Raw genomic sequence first — 18,039 nt, 5'->3', positions numbered from 1 at the left:
CTTTCATATCTACCACTAGCAACATTCTTGAAGAGTCGCTTTTCCTTAAGGTATTTCTGAAGCATTTTCTCCCAGCCACTACCACCTGCCCTAGGTCAATGTAAATTCCGCCCACACAACCCAGTTTAGCGCTACAATCCTCTAAGAAGCTTTGTACAATTATTTTAGCTTTCTCTGGTAGCGTAGTGGTTACGAATCGGGCTGCAAACCGAAAGGTCAGTAGTTTGAAACTACCAGCTGTTCCGCAGGAGAAAGATGAGGCTTTCTGCTCCTGTAAAGATTCACAGCCTCGGAAACCCTGTTCAGTGGATTGCTATGGGTCGGAATCGACTCGACGGCACTTAACAACAACAAGCTCTTCTACACCCAAAACAAACCCACTGCCACGAAGTTGACTCCAACTCACAGTGAAACAACAACAGGGTTTCCAAGACTAAATCTGTACAGGAACAGAAAGCCGCCTTGCCCCCACTGAGTGGCTGGTGAATTCGAACTGGTGACCTTGCAGTTAGCAGCCCAACATGTAACCCTCTAACTACCCTACCAGGGCTCCAAAGAGTTGACTCTTCATTTTTAGATCTTTCTTCTAGAATTTTAGTCTTTTTAGGTTTGAATATAAAAAATGGCTGCTTCTCTTTACTCATGAAAATTATTCAGACCAATTATATAAGTCTGCCCTCTTGAACTGCTTGGTATTTGCTCTGCATGTGTTGATTCTCTTCTTCATTGTATGTCCAAATGCCCCAAGGCTGAGTTCTTTTGTTGCTCTCAGAAGCTATAAACAGATGTTCTTAATAACAGATAAATTAGTAAACCCTCAGTTACCATCGTGGGGTTAAGTGCTATAGAAGTAGTCACTTACCTATATCACCTGTAACTTTGTAGGTTCCATTTGCAAAAATCCAAAAGAAAACTCCTCTGGCACTTCTAATCAAAATCCCACCTTTATCGACTCTTGCGGCAATGAACACACCTCCCCTGTCAGGGGTCTCAATGTAAACATCACATGTTAGAGTCAGATTGCTCCTGCAGAAGGAAAGTGGTAATTAGCACTTTTCAAAGGGAGCCATTCCTAACTCAGCACAGATGTGCCACTTCCCAGCCTCCAGCACCCAAACGTAGGTACAGTGCAATTTGCTCAGTCTGCCCTTGTAGAAAAAGGATGGGCTTCAAGAACGTTCAGGGTAACAGTTTTGTAGCTCAAGCCATATATGATTTAAATCAAGTCATTTCATTGTCTCTTTTAAAGGGTTTCTGGGAAATAATATTTCCTGTTTTTCTTAAGGGTCTGATTCTCATCTCTTTACAATAAAACAATTTCCTACTCTAGGAACAGACTACAAACCCCTTTTACTGTGGACACATGTTGTTGTTGTTGTTAACTGCCATCAAGTCAGTTCCAACTCTGCGTGACTCTGTATCAGGTTTCCAAAGCTATAAATCTTTGATGGAACAGAAAGCCTCATCTGTCTCCTGCGGAGTGGCTGGTGGGTTGGAACTACCAAACGTGTGATTTGTAGTCCAGTGCTTATTGTACAGAGCTACTGCCTTTCCTTCGGACACATAAAAGGTAAAAAAGTTCCTACACTGTGAATAATTTTCATGTGTAAAGAAAAGCAGCCAATTTTTATATTCAAATTTAAAAAGATTAAGACTGTTTCTATGGGAGGTTCAACTCTGGCAACATGTCAACAATGCTTCTCAAATCGGACGAGCATTGAAATCCCCTGCAGGGCTTGGGTCCCCACCTCGTTTCTGACACAGGTGTTTTAGGCCCGATAATGTTTCTCCAAATCTATTATCGTAGTCCCTAGAACATGTAAATAATGCTTTACATAGCAAAAAAGGGGGTCTCGCAGTTGGGACTCAATGAAAGATTTTAAGGAGAGGGTATTATTCTGGGTTCTCAAATGGGTCTTAATGTACTCGCATGCATTCTTAAGAGGGAGGCTCAGAGAAATTACACACAGACAGGCACAGAGAAAGCAATGTGGCCACAAAGGCAGAGATTAACGTGGCCACAAGCCAAGGAATACTAGCAGCCACCAGAAGATGGAAAAGTTCTCCTCTAGAGCCTGCCAACCTTTGACTTCCACCCAGTAACACTGATTTTGAACTCCTGGCCTCCAAAACTGTAAGAGACTAAATGTGTGTTGCTTTAAGCCACCAAGTTTGTGGACACTTGTCACAGAAGCCATAGAAAACAAATACAGTAGATCTTGACTTCGCGTATCACATAAATTCCTAGGTGATACTGAAACTGCTGCTCCAGGGAGCCCGTTTTGAGAAACATTGGCCTGCAGAGCATCTCCATACAGAGAAACAGTAAGATCCCCAATCGTCAGAGTATATCAAAGCCACCCCCTCCACACACAGAATAGACAGGGATGGGCAACTTGGGCAGTGGCTACCCAAAATGGGGGCAGGGGCCTTCAAAGGCAAGAAGTGACTGGCTTACAAGCTTTCAAGGGGGACCCTAGATCCAGAGGGCATGGAGGAAGATAGTATCTCCACTGAGTAGTATCCAATCTGTCTGAGCGGGGCTGATGAAAGGAAATGCGGATAGGTCTCTTGTGATACAATAGTGAATAATTGTTATCAGGACTGATTGTGAGGGTTGGAAATGTAAAGGTAGACATTTTGTAGCAAGGAGGAGAGTGATTAACTTTTCAGTCTAGGAGCGGAGGTCCCTGGGACCATCAAGGGAGAAGAGCGTAATGCGGGACCCTACCCAGAGAAGCAGTGACACCAGAAATGGAGGCAGAGACGATGACGTGGAGAGATAAAGCGGCTGGGGGACTTTAGACGCAGAGAGGGAGAGGGGCTGTGTGCTGACGACCGGGGAGGGAGGCAGCCTTGCAGGGTATACCCTGTGGTTGGTTGATGATGCATAGAGAGGATTGTAACCATGGCAATGAAACGATAGATGATAAGATGAATGTAAAACTAATGTTCTCCCATGTAAACTTATCACATAATTCCCAATAAAACATTAAAAAAAAAAAGAGTGTATCAAAGGAGACAGAAGATTTGGGTAACCTGGAATAACACACTTTTACCACTCTAAGGAGCTCTGGTAGCGTAATAGTTACAAAGCGGGCTGCAAACCTTAAGCAGTTCGAAACTACCAGCTATTCTGCGGGAAAAAGATGAGGCTTTCTGCTCCCATAAAGATTTACAGCCTCAATAACCGTGTACAGGGTCACTATGGATCGGAATCGACTCAACAGCACTTAACAATAACTTAACAACACCATTCACTCTGCTCCAAGCTACCTTTAAAAATTGCTAACTACAACACTACCCTTTGGTGCTGACTACCTCAAACTCAAGTTGTCTCTGCAGATATTCTACTTCCCACTCAAGGACTGATTGCAACTGAGAAGAGGAAGGCCTGCACCCAGCCTAGTAATAAGGCAAGCAATTCCTTAGTAACGGCGGCCACTAAGAAGTAAGTATATTTTGGAAATGGGAGGGAAATTTGGTCTCAAATTATGTGGCTTTTACATTTCTCAGTTTCTTCTTATCAGTAAATTTTTCACAGTGAAATGATCAAAAGGGCACTATTTAAAAAAAAAAAAAAAAAAAGATATCCTGGTGTGGTACTGTAGGATAAGAACCAGACTGCTAACCACAAGGTCAGCAGTTCAAACCCACCAGCTGCTCCTTGCTATGCAATGGAACCAACTCAGCAGCACTTAACTATAACACCAATGAAACAGGTGCACAATCAGGACATCCACATTTAATCACCTCCTCGGAGCTAGGCTACCTGACTTCGCAGGAAGACCTAGTGCTAAGTGACTGGCCTGGAGTCTCTCTTGTGCCCCCTCCATACCCACTGCTGTCATGTCAACTCTGACTCTCAGCAGCCACACCGCAGAGTCGGCCTGGGGACAAATCACCGGCCTATCAGTTAGCGCCTGCACACTTAACCTCAGCATCACCTGACTCTCAGCAGCCACAGGACAGAGTCGGCCTGGGGTCAAATCACTGACCTATCAGTTAGCACCTGCGCACTTAACCTCTGCATCACCAGCACTCCTTCTAGACAGTCCACCTTTTGGTTAGCCACCGAGTGCCTGCCCAATGCACCACCAGGACTTCACCAACACCGGACGGTTGTGGGGCGTCACCGGCCTGAGCCCAGCTCCTGCCTGGTGCTGCAGATATGGTCGGTCGGCACCCTCAACCTGCTCTGTTCAGAGTTGGAGCAAGAGCTGGTCAACTTGTTGACTTCGATACACAGCACAATTGAGAGTAAGTGACTTCCGCAAGGGAACTTTGCAGCCGTGACTGAAATGGAATGAAAGGGCAGCATCTTCTGCCATAACCACAATCTCTCAGCAGTTCTGAGAGAACAAAATCCAGACAGTATAGTAAACAAACTTGATAAACAGGAAGCAGAATTCAAATGTGTAGAGTGAAAGTCATTTCTGCATTGTGTTCTACTCCCAGCCAAAGCTAATTAATAAAATGGAAATTCTTAAACAGCTTGGATACATCTATACCTTCTAGTCAAATGACTGGGCAGATGCCTCACTAAAGATGAGAAAGGAGTCCCGGGGTGGCTCAGAGAGTTAAGTACTGGACTACTCACTGAAAGTTGGTGGTTCAAATCCAATCAGCTGATTCCAACTCATAGTGACCCTATAAGACCCAGAACGGAACTGCCCTACAGGGATTCCAAAGGTGTAATCTTCACAGACATCATGCTTGGTAAAGTGGAGGGTCAGTAAAAAGCAGACAGTCCCCCAGTGAGATGGACTGACACAGGGCCAGCAGCACTGGGTTCGAACCAAACCCCAACTGTGAGGATGGCCCAGGACCGGGCAGTGTTCCATTCTGTAGTGCGCAGGGCCCGCTGGGAGTCCAAATCGACTTGCCGACATAGGCAACAGCAACCGTCTTCAGAGAAGCAGACGGTCACATCTTTCTCCCACAGAGCGACTGGTGGGTTCGAACATCCAACCTTTTCATTAACAGCTGAGCACTTAACCACTGAGTCACCAGCACTTCTGGATACAGCAGCATTATTGGTGCGGTTGTTGTGAAGTGCCACCGAGTCGGTTCCAACCCATAGCGACCCTCTATAGGGTTGCTGAGGACCGGCTGGTGGGTATGTACCATCAATCATGGAATGAGCAGTCCACTGCTTATCCTATTGTGTCACACCAGCATTAGAGATGAGTGAAACTACTCTTTCCTCTCCCAGTGTTAAGGTAGACGGTGATTCAAAGTCGGCTGTGAGGTATAGTCCAAAGAGCATGAGCTACAGAGCCCTGGTTCTACCACTTCCAAATACGGGGTGGGTCTTGGGCAAATCACTTACCCAGAACTTCCGTTTTCTCATCTATAAAGCAGAAAAATGGAACCTTTCTCACAGGGGGGTTGAGGGAAGCTGGTAAGTGTGTCTAACAATGCCCAGTGTTTATTCCTTCCCTTTCCCACAGAAAGTGGGCATCCCAGCCAGAGAGCAGGGGGTATGTGCATCTATGAACAGAACTAGCCACGTGGAATGAGGAGGAAACACTGAACAACAACAGAAGACAAAGAGGCTGACACAACTTATGCAGGGTCGTGGAAACCAGGCACCGTTGAGTTGGGTTCAGTAACAGTAGAGGCTCTGCAGTTTCCTGAGCAACGGAATAACATGGCCAAAGTCAGCTGTAAGGACGATGAACACACACAGGCCCTCCGGACAAGCCCAAGGACAACTCCGTTTCCTGTTCCTTCAGAATGTGTCTCTCTTTCCCTCTCTCCCCTCACTTATCCCCATTTCCCACTTTCCTGCCTCCTTCCCTGCTGCAGTGGATCCCGCTTAACACTGACTATTGCCATTTGTTGTTGTTGTTGCTATGTGACATTGAGTCAGTTATGACCAATAGGGACCCTGTATAGGGTTTCTGAGGAGCGGCTGGTGAATTTGAAACACCAACTTTCAGTTCAAACTAACCTTGTAGTCCATCATATTATCCAGCGGTGCCATACCAGGACTCCAAATACTGCAAAGTCTTAAACTCTGTAGAGAGTAATGGTTAACTTTGGGGCTGTGCTCTATCTCAGCACTATTATAATGAAGACGGTCCCCAGTTTTGCTGGAGTCCCAAGCAAAAATAAGGGACCTTAGAAAGAATTTGGGAGTATACAAGGTCGGTGGTTCTAGCCCACCAGCTGCTCTGTGGGAGAAAGATAACGCTTTCTGCTCCCACAAAGGTTTAAAGCTTTGGAAACTCTACTTAGGGGGTCACTGTGAGTTGGAGCTGACTCTACGGCACTGAACAATAACAACAAAAGAGAGGACTTAGAGAGCCCTCGACAGTGCTCACGGGCATGGGGACATGGAGTTATGACAGAAAAGCCTTACAGTGGTCAGGGCAAAGATTATAGGGCCCACCCCTGGACACTTACACCCAGCCACTTGTCATTTACAAAAACACCATTAGTCACAAATGGCAACGTCACAAGCCCACAAACACATCAGAAAAATCCTGGTAAAGGGCTTATCACAGCTGATGGGATAAGCAACATGTTTGCTGTGTACTAAGACAACCCCACCCAAGTAATCCTAAATTAGGCAAGAATTCTTCACTTCTTCCCAGTAAGACCTCCCAATAACTCCATGAGATGTTCCAGTAGCGTAGAGGGTTACACATCAGTCTGCTAATCACAAGGTCAGCAGTTCGAATCCACCAGCAGCTCCAAAGGAGAAGATGAGGTTTGCTGCTTCTGTCCATACTTACAGACTTGGACTCCCTATGCGGGACCCCATGAATCAGAACCGACCTGAGAGCACGCAGCAGCAGCAGAGATAACACTCCGTGGTATTAGAGGGGTTCCAGGGACTCTAGAGAACTACAAGTCTCTCAAGGTTTATCCTAGAACCTGAAGTTAGAGTCAGGATACCCAACAAGAGTAAAACACCAAACAAGACATAGCTAGGTGCTACAGCATTCCACAGAGAAGCAAGTCAAGACTCCTCAGATGTACTGTCCCGAACGGGTCCGACTTCTGAGCATCAGACTTGGCTGTTTGTAGGCTCACCATCACTACCGAGCATTCATTACTATCACTAAATCTGGAAGGCTTCTTGTTGTTTCCCCACCCCCAACATACACACAGTAGAATGATACTATTTAAAGAGAAAACTAAAAAAGAAATGCCTAAAACAACTATAGTAAGTCAGCACCCTGGAATTCTATAATGGGCTCAAAGGGGAAGAGGAAGTTTTGTTTTGCTTGTTACACATTTAAATGAAAAGGAACAACAACATTTCTCTTTACCAGCTAGGGAATGAACTTCCAATCAGCAATGGACTGCAAATCACACAAGGTCAGACAGTCAAACCTATCAGCTGCTCCTAAGAAACCCTATACAGGTTGAGGGGAAACTGACTCAAAGGCACTTAACAACAACAGTGCCATCTATTGTCACCTAGTAAACAGATTTTCTACAAAGACAGAGTGTCATTTTAGGACTGATCCAGCAGGTGGCACCATCAGATCAGCAAATGAAGTCTCCAGCCAACCAAACACAATTCGCAAATTGCAAAGTCAAATTAGAAATAAATATTAAATTATAATTGGGTTCCAAGTTCTAAATAAAGCTGCTTCTACAATAATTTCTATTAAACTGGGAATCTTTGAGGGACAGACACGGAGGCAGAAAAAAATAAAAAAGCAATTTGCTGTTTCATAATCACCATGCGGAGTCATGGTGTGGCACTGTAGGATAAGTGTTGGACTACAGCCACAAGGTCGGCAGTTCGTATCCACCAGATACACCTCACATGCCTTATACTGGGTGGCTGTGAGTCGGAACTGACCTGATGGCATTTAACAACAGTCGCCATGAGGGGAGCATGGTCATGGCTCTGTAACAAGCATTGGACTGCAAATCACAAGGTCAGTGGTCCAAGCTCACCAGCCACTCTGGGGGAAAAAGATGAGGCCTTCTGCTCCGGCAAAGATAAGCAGCCTCAGAAACCCTCTACAGGGTCGCTGTGAGTCAAAACCATGTTGGTGGTACTCAACACCACCACTCACCATGACAGTCAATCATTAGGACTTGGAACCAACTCAATGGTACTTAGGTCATCATGGTTGGTAAAGTGGAGGGTTTGTGAAAAGGAAGAAGACCCCCAAGGAGATGGATTGGCACAGTGGCAGCACCAATGGGCTCAAGTGTGCCAACAGTTGTGAGGATAACGTAGCACCGGACAGTGTTTCTCTCTGTTGTTGTTGAGTACCGCCAACATGGTTTCGACTCACAAAGACCCTGTAGAGAGTTTCTGAGGCTGTTTATCTTTGCCGGAGCAGAAGGCCTCATCTTTCTCCCCCAGAGTGGCTGGTGGGCTTGGACTGCTGACCTTGGGATTTGCACTCCAATGCTTGTTACAGAGCCTGGGCTCACCATGAGTTGGAAATGACTCAGCAGCAGCTAACGACAACAACATTAGGTCCTGAGACAAGAAGGACTGTTGAAAACTTTCCCTTCGGAAAGCACCAGACTCCCTTACAAGGCTACTTCTGCCTGACTGAGAGTGAGGGCATCAATCGTACCTACCATTGGTAATCGCCTATAATACTGATGGTGTCGGAGGCATCTGCAGCCCAAGTAATGGGTCGTTGATTCAGAACTTGGCGTAGTGTGAAGCGATGTTCTCCTGGATCATCCCTATTTATAAAGTATTCAAATACACCTGTCTGATCAGCAAAATTCGGAGCTTCGCTAAAAGGCGGGTCATCTGTTCAGAAGACAATACATTTTTCACTTAGTGTCAACTCTTAGAGAATTGTTCCTCACCGATACCTCATGGTGCATTTTGAAACACTTGCGAAAAGTTCTAAAAATTAATACTTACAGCCAGTTAAAAATGAGGGCTTAGGGGTAATCCAGAGACACTAACTTTGATACCATCATTAATAAGGATCAATCTGATGAGTCTGATATGCAGACTTGGCATACTACCTAATCCGTGCATTTGGTTTAGGAGAAAAATGATGAGTTTTGGAGTTCAGCACATGTGTTTTCAAATTCAAGTTCAGTCTGTCACCCTAGGCAAGTTACTCACTGTCCTGAGTCTCGAGTTTCCCATTTCTAATTGAGCAGAGAAAATGGAGAATTGAGCAAGATAAAGTATAGAAAGTATACATACACATTAACATTTAGCGACAGATAAACAACAGATTTGTTACATCTATTATCTGTTAAAGAAGGTTGTAAATCACTCATAGACCACACTCAGACAAACATTAGAAAAGATTTACTATATCAAATACAATTAATGCATTTCTACTTCTAAAATGAAGCAGAAACAAGTTTTGAACCTAAACTACCTGTCAAACCCTTTGTTACTTTAGTAGGTTATAGTCTTATAATGAAGATTATAGGACAAAAATTTTAATTATAACATTTTACAGCTATTTAATACCTTATGTTTTCCCAAGCATTTTCACATTAATTATCTTATTTGAGAAATTAAGAACTTGACTGACTGCCTTTAGAGCCTGGTTCCTTTGAGAAGGACTTAGTGTCTACTTCTAAAAATCCTAGTCAGTGAAAACTTGATGAATAGCTGCTTAACACTGTCTAGTACGATGCCTGAAGAAATCTCTCAGGTTGGAAGGCACTCAAAGTACAATTGGGAAAAAGCTGTCTCCTCAAAATAGAGTTGACCATGCTGACACAAATGGAGTCAAGATTTCAGGACCTTCATTTGCTTATGGGGTATGATTCAAAATGAAGAAACAGCTGTAAACATCCATTAACAGTAAGAACATGGAATGTTACACAGTATAAGTCTAGGAAAATTGGAAGTTGACAAAAATTGAATTGAACGCATAAAGATCAATATCCTAGACATTAGTGAGCTGAAATGGACTGGTATTGGCCATTTCGAATATGACGATCACAAGGTTTACTATGCCAGGAATGACAAATTGAAAAGAAATGGGGCCACATTCATCATCAAAAAGAACATTTAAAGATATCTTGAAGTATAACACTGTCTGTGATAGGATAATATCCATAGGACTACAAAGAAGACCAGTTATTATAACTATTATTCAAATTTACACACCAACCACTAAAGCCAGCAATGATGAAATTGAATTCTATCAACATCTTCAGTCTGAAATTGATCAAAATGTAATCAAGATGTAGTGATCATTAATGGAGAGTGGAATGCAAAGGTTGGAAGCAAAAAGGAAGGCTCTATAGTTGGAAAATATGGCCTTGGTTGTAGAAATGATGGCTGGAGATTGCATGATAGAATTCTGCAAGATGAATGACTTCATCACTGCAAATCCTGCTTTTAAACAACATAAAAAATGACTATAAACATGAACTTCACCAAATGGAATACACTGAAATCAACTTGACTACATCTATGGAAAGAGACAATGGAAAAGCTCCATATCATCAGCCAAAACAAGACTGAGGCAGACTGGGAAACACATCATCAATTACTTTTATCCAAGTTCAGGCTGAGGCTGAAGAAAATTAAAGTTATCCACAAGAGCCAAAATATGACCTTGAACAGATCTCATTTGAATTCAGACATATCATGAACAGATTTGATGAATTAGACACTAATGTCAGAAGACCAGATGAGTTCAAGATAACATCAATAACATCCTAAAGGAAGAAAGCAGGTTATTAAGAAGACAAAAAAGAAAGAAAAAGGCAAAGTAGATGTCAGAATAGACTCTGAAACTTGCTCTCCAGTATAGAGATGCTAAAGCAAAAGGAAGAAATGAGGAGGTACAAGAATTGAACAGAGAATTTCAAAATGCAGCTCGAGAAGACAAAGTCAAATATTATAATGAAATGTGCAAAGACCTGGAGTTAGAAAAACAAAAGGGAAGAACATGCTCAGCATTTCTCAAGCTGAAAGAACTGAAGAAAAAGGTCAAGGCTTGACTTGCAATATTGAAAGATTCTATGGGACTGATGGGTGTCTAAAAGCCACCAGTATCTATCAGACCAGAAAGCCTAGTATTTTTTTTATTATTTTGGGTTTTGTTCCACAGTTTTCTCCCACTTTCTCCAGAACTGCCTACTGTGATCCCTTTCAGAACAGTCAGCTGGGCACCATCTACTTCTTCTGGTCTCAAGGTCATGAAGGCTGGGGTCACATAGTCCATTAGTCCTTTAGATAACTTTCTCATTCATACTGGGGTGTTATGATACCTCATTGTTCTTCTGATTTGCATTTATCCAATGACTAATGACCACAAGCATTTCTTCATGTGTTTGCTGGTCACCTATGGGTATTCTTCAGTGAAGTGTCTGTTCATGTCCTCTATCCTTTTTTTTTTTCCCCAAACTGTCTTTAGTTAAGTCAATAAGAACTGGAAGCCTATTTGCTTAATTACTCTGTTTAATTAGTAAACATCAATTAAGTGTTATATTAGAAAACGTCATACGAAAATAGATATGGTTCTTTAAGAGAGACTAATAATTGCACCTTAAATAGACACAAGCTTTTAAAACCCCTGTTTAACTATTCACCAAAGTAGTATATAAAGAAGACTGTCTATGAGGCCTAAGTTACATCAATTGATTTTGGTGTTCCCCAAGACGATGACCCTGAGTCCCCAAGCCCAGAAACACCCTTGCTCAAGGTGTTTGGTTATGGCTAAGAAGATTCTATAACTTTGCAACCTGCGTGCTCCACTATATTCATGACTATTATTTGCAACACATATAAATACATATGCAGAAATATCCTCTGCCCAACTTACATATACAAATGGTGTACTCCCCTCAACCTTCCAACCTCTGTGGTCTATTGTTATTACTGTTATTGCCTAATTGGGTATGCAACAGCGTTTACCTTTGTCGCATTGAACTCTTGTGCACCTCCCAGTGTCTCCCTTTACCTTCATCTTTCCCTTCACCCAAGTTAATACAGTCTACCATCTCTTCCCTTCCACCCCCAGGTAACCTTCCAAGAATGTCTCTTTAGGTGTGTAAACTTCTTCTTGACATTTTATAATAGACTCTCATACAATATGTGTCCTTTTGTGACCAACTAATTTCATTCAGCATAATGTTCTCTAGTTTCATCCATGTTATGATATGTTTCACAGACTCATTGTTACTTGTTAATGCTGGATAGTATTCCAGGGTGCACGTACCATAGTTTGTTTATGCATTCATCGATTGGTGGGTACTCATTTCCATCTTTTTGCCACTGTGACTACAGCTGTGATAAACATGGGTGAGCATTTATCTGTTCTAACATGGCTTTCATCTATCTATAGTATATACTTAGTAGTAGAATTTTTGGGTCACATGGTATTTCTAGTTCCAATTTTTTAAGGAAATGTCATACCATTTTCCACACTGGTTGCACCATTGTACGGTCCCACCAGAAGTGTATGAGGGTTCCAGTCTCTCCACATCCTCACCAGAATTTGTTATTTTCTGCTCATTTGAACATTGTTATTAATACTTGAAGGAGCTCTGGTAACGTAGTGGTTACAAATCAGGCTGCTAACCTCAAGGTTGGCAGTTCTAAACTACCAGCTGTTCCGCGGGATAAAGATGAGGCTTTCTGCTCCCATAAAGATTTACAGCCTTGGAAACCCTGTACAGGGTCACTATGAGTCGGAACCAACGCTACAGTACTTAACAACAACAACATTAATATTTGGGTGTTATGATATCTCATTGTTCTGATTTGCATTTCACCAATGGCTAACGACTGCAAGAATTTCTTCATATATTTGTCAGCCACCTAAATGTATTTTTTGGCAAAGTGTCTGTTCATGTTCTCTGCCCATTTTGTTTTTTAATTGTCTGTAGTTCAGTCAGTAAGAACTGAAAGCCTACTTGCTTAATTGCCCTTGTTAATTGTTGTTGTTGTTAAGTGCCGTCGAGTCGATTCCGACTCATAGTGACCCTGTACAGGGTTTCCGAGGCTTTAAATCTTTACGGGAGCAGAAAGTCTCATCTTTCTCCCGCAGAACAGCTGGTAGTTTCGAACTGCTGACCTTAAGGTTCGCAGCCCGATTCGTAAGTACTACGCTACCAGAGCTCTTTCCCTTTTTAATTAGTATGTATCGATTAAGTTTTTTGTGAGGAAACTTCAAGAGAAACATAGATATGGTTTATTCCACTTTGGTTGTGTTTTGGGGAGAGGGTGGATTACTGGGTGCATCCATCTTTTAAATAAAGTCACTGTCATGATTTTTTTTCTAAACATTTTATTTTGAATTAGGTGAAGGTTTACAGAGCAGATCAGTCTTCCATTCAATAGTTCAAACAAGTTGTATTTCATGTCACTGACTGCAATCTACATGACTCATCGCACCTCCTCCCTGTGTTTCCTGTTTCCATTCCTCCTTCTTTCCTGAGCCTTCTGAACTTTGTCCTTGGATAAATGCCACCCTTTTGATCTCATATGGTTGATTATTCTAAGGTGGAGAGCTTCCTAGTGTTACTGTCTCCTTATAGATTGTCTGTTGTTTGACTGGAAGGTGAGCCCTGAGAGTGGAATGAGCTCAGTTGCAGACCTGAGGAGTGAGTAAGGGCCATTGTCTCAGGGTTCCACCAGTCCCTATCTAACCAGTAAGTGAGGTCTTTTTTATGATTTTGAGTTTTAGCCTACATTTTCTCCCACTCTACCTAACACCTTCTAATGTGATCCCTTTCAGAGCAGTTGGTGTTGGTAGTCAGGTGCCATCTAGCTCTTCTAGTCTCAGGGTCAGGGAGACTGGTGCTCCTTGGTCCATTTTAAAAATGGACTGTTTGTCTTTTTGTGGTTGAGGTGTTGAAGTTTTATATAAATTTTAGAGATTGCTGTTGCAAAGTGCCATTGAGTCAATTCCAACTCATAGCGGCCCTGTATAGGGTGTCCAAGGAGAAGCTGGTGGACTTGAACTGCCGACCTTGTGGTTCACAGTGCAGTGCTGATTCTACAGCGCCACGCTATGAGTCTCTCCCTATTTATGTTATTGCCGAAAGTGTTTCCCCAATCTTTAGGTTATCTTTTTACTCTTTGGGTGAAGTCTTTTGATGAGCATAAATGTTAACTTTTTTGGAAGAACAAAAATGTCACTTTGAGGACTAAGATATGCCTCACCTAGCCAGGGTATTTTCAAATACTTCATATGCAAGGAAAGTTGGATGATGAATAAAGGTTAGAGTAGAATCAATGCATTTGAATGATGGTGTTGGCAAAAAATATTGAAAGTACCACAGACTGCCAGAGGAGCAAACAAATCTGTCTTGGACAAAGTACAGCCAGGATGGTGAAACCTCATCTCTCATACTTCATGTTACCAAGAGGCACCAGTACCTGGAGAAGGCCATCAGGCTTGGTAAAGTGAAGGATCAGTGAAAAAGGGGGAGACCATAAACAAGACAGAACTATAGCAAAAATAGGCTCAAACATAACAATTATGAGGGAGTACAGGACCAGGCAGGGTTTCATTCTGTTGTGCACATGTTTACTATGAGTCAGTACCAACTCGATCCCACCAAACAATAACAAACAGCATCAAGGAATCTAGAAGGCAAAGGAGAGTCCAGAGGGACATATGTGGCCCACTAATCCTACTAAGTCCCAAGTCCAGAGATATATATTTGTCACACATAATTTTACCACCAAAATCAAGAATAGCTAGTGTGTTCCACATAATCCTACCCTAAGAATCAACAAGGACATATGGGTTTCATACAATGTGTCAAAATACATATTTCATAACAAAATTTCAATATGTTCCTTAATTCTTCCAATAATGAAAATATATGATATCAACAAAAAATTCAAAGCAGGTAGATGCATGGATCGACACCCAAGCTAAACAGGTGTGGGAGAGAATGGGACTATATACAGGAACATATATAGGTTTGACAAGATGTTTTTACATATTTCTATGTATGTTTTTACTTGCGCTGTAAATAAATCCATGGCTATAGTTGAGCATATAGGGGCAAAATTACGAAAACTTCTTAGCCATAACAAACACTTGGAGGAAATGAGTTAATGAACCACGGTCTCAGGGGCTACCACAGTCAACTGACACAACATAGTCCACAAAGGCAAAGTCTACATCCGATTTTTCTAAGTAGTGACTGGGGTCTTAAGACGTTCATGCACAGCCATCTGAGGCACAACAAGTGGTCCTTCCCCAGCTGAAGCAAAGAAGAGTAAAGAAAAACAAAGGTATATGGAACCAATGAGCTCAATGAACTAATGGTCCATGCAACCCTCAGAACAGAAGTAGATGGTCTCCAGATGCCATTCCCAACTCCTCTGAAAGGGATTACATTAGAAGGTCATCGAGTGGAAGGAAAATGTGGAGCAAAATTCAAAATCATAAACAAGACCAGGCTTACTGGCATGCCAAGACTATGGCCCTTGGTCACTCTTCAGGCCTGGAACTGAACTCACACCTGTGGCTTAGTTTTCAGCTAAACAAGAGGCAGATGAGTCTATAAAGGAAAAAAAAGACAGTATGGAGGTCCTCATTCTTCATAATAATCAGCCATTTGAGATCAAAAGGGAAGCATTTACTGGGGGACAAGTTCAAAAGGGTTAGGAAAGGAGGAGGACTGGAAACAGAAAACACTGGGAGGAAATGAGATACGATGTTCCATTGCAGGGATGACACTCAATAACATGAAACAAAATCTGCATGAATTGTTGAGTGGAAAACTGTTGATTTGCTCTATAAACCTTTACCCAATTCACAGTAACACGTTAAAAAAAATTCAAAGCAGAAAATAATTGGACTGTGAAAGGATTAAGGAAAATAAATGTTATCTTTGTCAACAGAGAATTAAACAATAGATGTGCTAAGGCACTTATGGTTGGCAAAATTAAAGACTCATCAAATAGAATTCTTCTAGTCACTGGAAAACAAGCCACTAAGTTCCCCAGAGGGTCCGCATTGATTACGTTGTCCAAATCATTGAAGGGACTCCAGGAACAATCCAATCAACCAAGATCATTTCCTGGGAAGAAGGGCTGAGACCCTGCGGAACACTGGAGAGTCAGAGTGTCCACTATCGGTGGAGCAAAGCACTCTAGAGTAACAGAAGGTTGGAGTCACTGCTTAGCAATGACAGTCTTGCTCCCAAGTACTCTCCACAGCTACAGCTTTTAGCAGCAGATCACAGAACTGCCTGGCCCTGTTTGGGAGGTCCATGATCTTATACACCACCACCTACTAGCTGCCAAGTTTTGTAGCTTACTGAATGATCTAAGAATATGACCACACTGGTATGTCTTCTAACTTCCCAAATGGTTCTCCTAAATTATCTACATCAAAAACTTTTCAAATCGTTTTAAGATGACTATTCATAGGACACCATAGACACAGACCATTCATTCCTAGGCTAGGGGGAAGACAAGCAGAGTATAACTCACCAGAGGCACTCAGGTCAGGAGCACCATGAAAGAAGAGGTGCGCCTCAACTGCCACGGAAACGGAAAACCTCAATAATGGCTTTCAAAAGTCTCAAATCCGAAGTTGCACCAGACACAAGTCAGAATGAAGAATCATATAGCATGTGGCGTTTATTCTTAAAATAAACTACAGCAACAGTAAAACCTATGTTTTTTCTGGTACCACAATATACTGGCTCCTCAAGTTGAGATTTACCATGAGGTAACAAGTAAAGATTTCCTTTTATCATGGAGAGATCATAGCATTCGCATGGTTTGACCCAGGGAAGTCGACTGATGGGGAGATGGAGAGCGAGTGAAATTGTTGTGAACACACAACTCACGGATATTGAAGTTATCCTTGTAGAGAGGTGGAAAGGGCTTGGACTTGGGAGGAAGCGGGTGGCTGCCCTTCTGCCCCGTGGTGAGGGTGGTAAGGGTGAGGAGCTCATCCGTCTCCAGTTCCAGTGTGAAGCGGCCGTTGATGTCAAGGATCTGAAAGAGGAGACAAGGCCAAGTCCTATGGCTCATCTCATTTGAGCAAAATAGTATCGAAAAAAAAATAAGCTTAAAGAAATACAGACTGATTTCTTTAAAAACTACAGAACCATTTGTGAAAGACATGCCCATGTCAAGGCCCTGTGAATCTTTTTCTTAAGATTTTAGAAAACTTTATAAAACCATAGTTTTTAGATGAATTTTTAAAGAATCTCGCTTCAAGAGGGAAGGTGGTGGTGATGTGCCGTGGAGTTGGTTCCGACTCATAGTGTCCCTGCCTAGGGTTTCTGAGGCTATAAATCTTTATGGAAACAGAAAGCCTCATCTTTCTCCTGTGGAACACCTAGTAGTTTTGAACTGCTGATCTCAAGGTTAGCAGCCCAACCCATACCACTATGCTACCAGATCTGGAAGGAAGAGGACTAGATAATTCCATCTATTTCTATTAGTTTCTTCTTTTCCATTTGATTGTAAACTCCTTAAAGCTTGTGTATGTTGACTAGATGTAACTCAGAGACCTCCATGTTTGATAGAAAAATATGCAAAACTTCACTGCTGATCCAGCTGTTAATTCCAGAAACCCTTTTAATATTAAGAAAGGATAATCTTGCTCATTTTATTATCAATATACATTTCAATTAGCAAGTTAGGGTTATGTCATATATATGATCTTGACAACTTACTTCATCTCTTCAAACTACAACCTCTTCATCTCCAAAAGAAAAAAATGCCTCATCAGGTGACTGTGAGGATGAAAGAAGCTAACGTTTATCCCTATTTCATAGCTGTTCTATGATTTTGAAGACATCAGAATCCCTTACATAATAAATGTAGACATTAAATGTATATTCATTTTATGAAACTTTGAGCAGAGCTTTTTTTTTTTTCCTATTTTGAAAAATTGAAGAGGTCCAAGAGCTGAACAGAAAATTTCAAAGATCAGCTCGAGAAGAAAAAGCCAAATACTATAATAAAGTATGCAAAGATTTAGAGTTAGAAAACCAAAAGGGAAGAACACGGTCAGCATTTCTCAAGCTGGGGGCACTGAAGAAAAAATTCAAGCCTCGACTTTCATTATTGAAAGATTCTCTGGGCAAATTGTTGAATGATGCAGAGGGCATCAAGGAAAGATGGAAGGA

At 42.1% G+C, this 18,039-nt stretch overlaps 1 protein-coding gene across 1 annotated transcript in view; it reads right to left on the bottom strand.

The window, feature by feature from the left end:
- GALC (galactosylceramidase) overlaps window positions 1–18,039 on the bottom strand; it is a 95,315-nt gene that overhangs the window by 14,140 nt on the left and 63,136 nt on the right. The window contains exons 13-15 of the mRNA XM_006839638.1: window positions 16,747–16,897; window positions 8,566–8,746; window positions 863–1,026 (exon numbers count right to left, since the gene is read on the bottom strand). Coding sequence (XP_006839701.1) covers window positions 863–1,026; window positions 8,566–8,746; window positions 16,747–16,897 — 496 coding nt within the window. The remainder of the gene's footprint in view (window positions 1–862; window positions 1,027–8,565; window positions 8,747–16,746; window positions 16,898–18,039) is intronic.

Source organism: Chrysochloris asiatica, unplaced genomic scaffold (assembly GCF_000296735.1).
Source record: "Chrysochloris asiatica unplaced genomic scaffold, ChrAsi1.0 scaffold00025, whole genome shotgun sequence".
Taxonomy (NCBI): Eukaryota; Metazoa; Chordata; class Mammalia; order Afrosoricida; family Chrysochloridae; genus Chrysochloris; species Chrysochloris asiatica.
The sequence above is the reverse complement of the archived record's forward strand: the minus strand, read 5'-3'. Positions and strand labels throughout refer to the sequence as shown.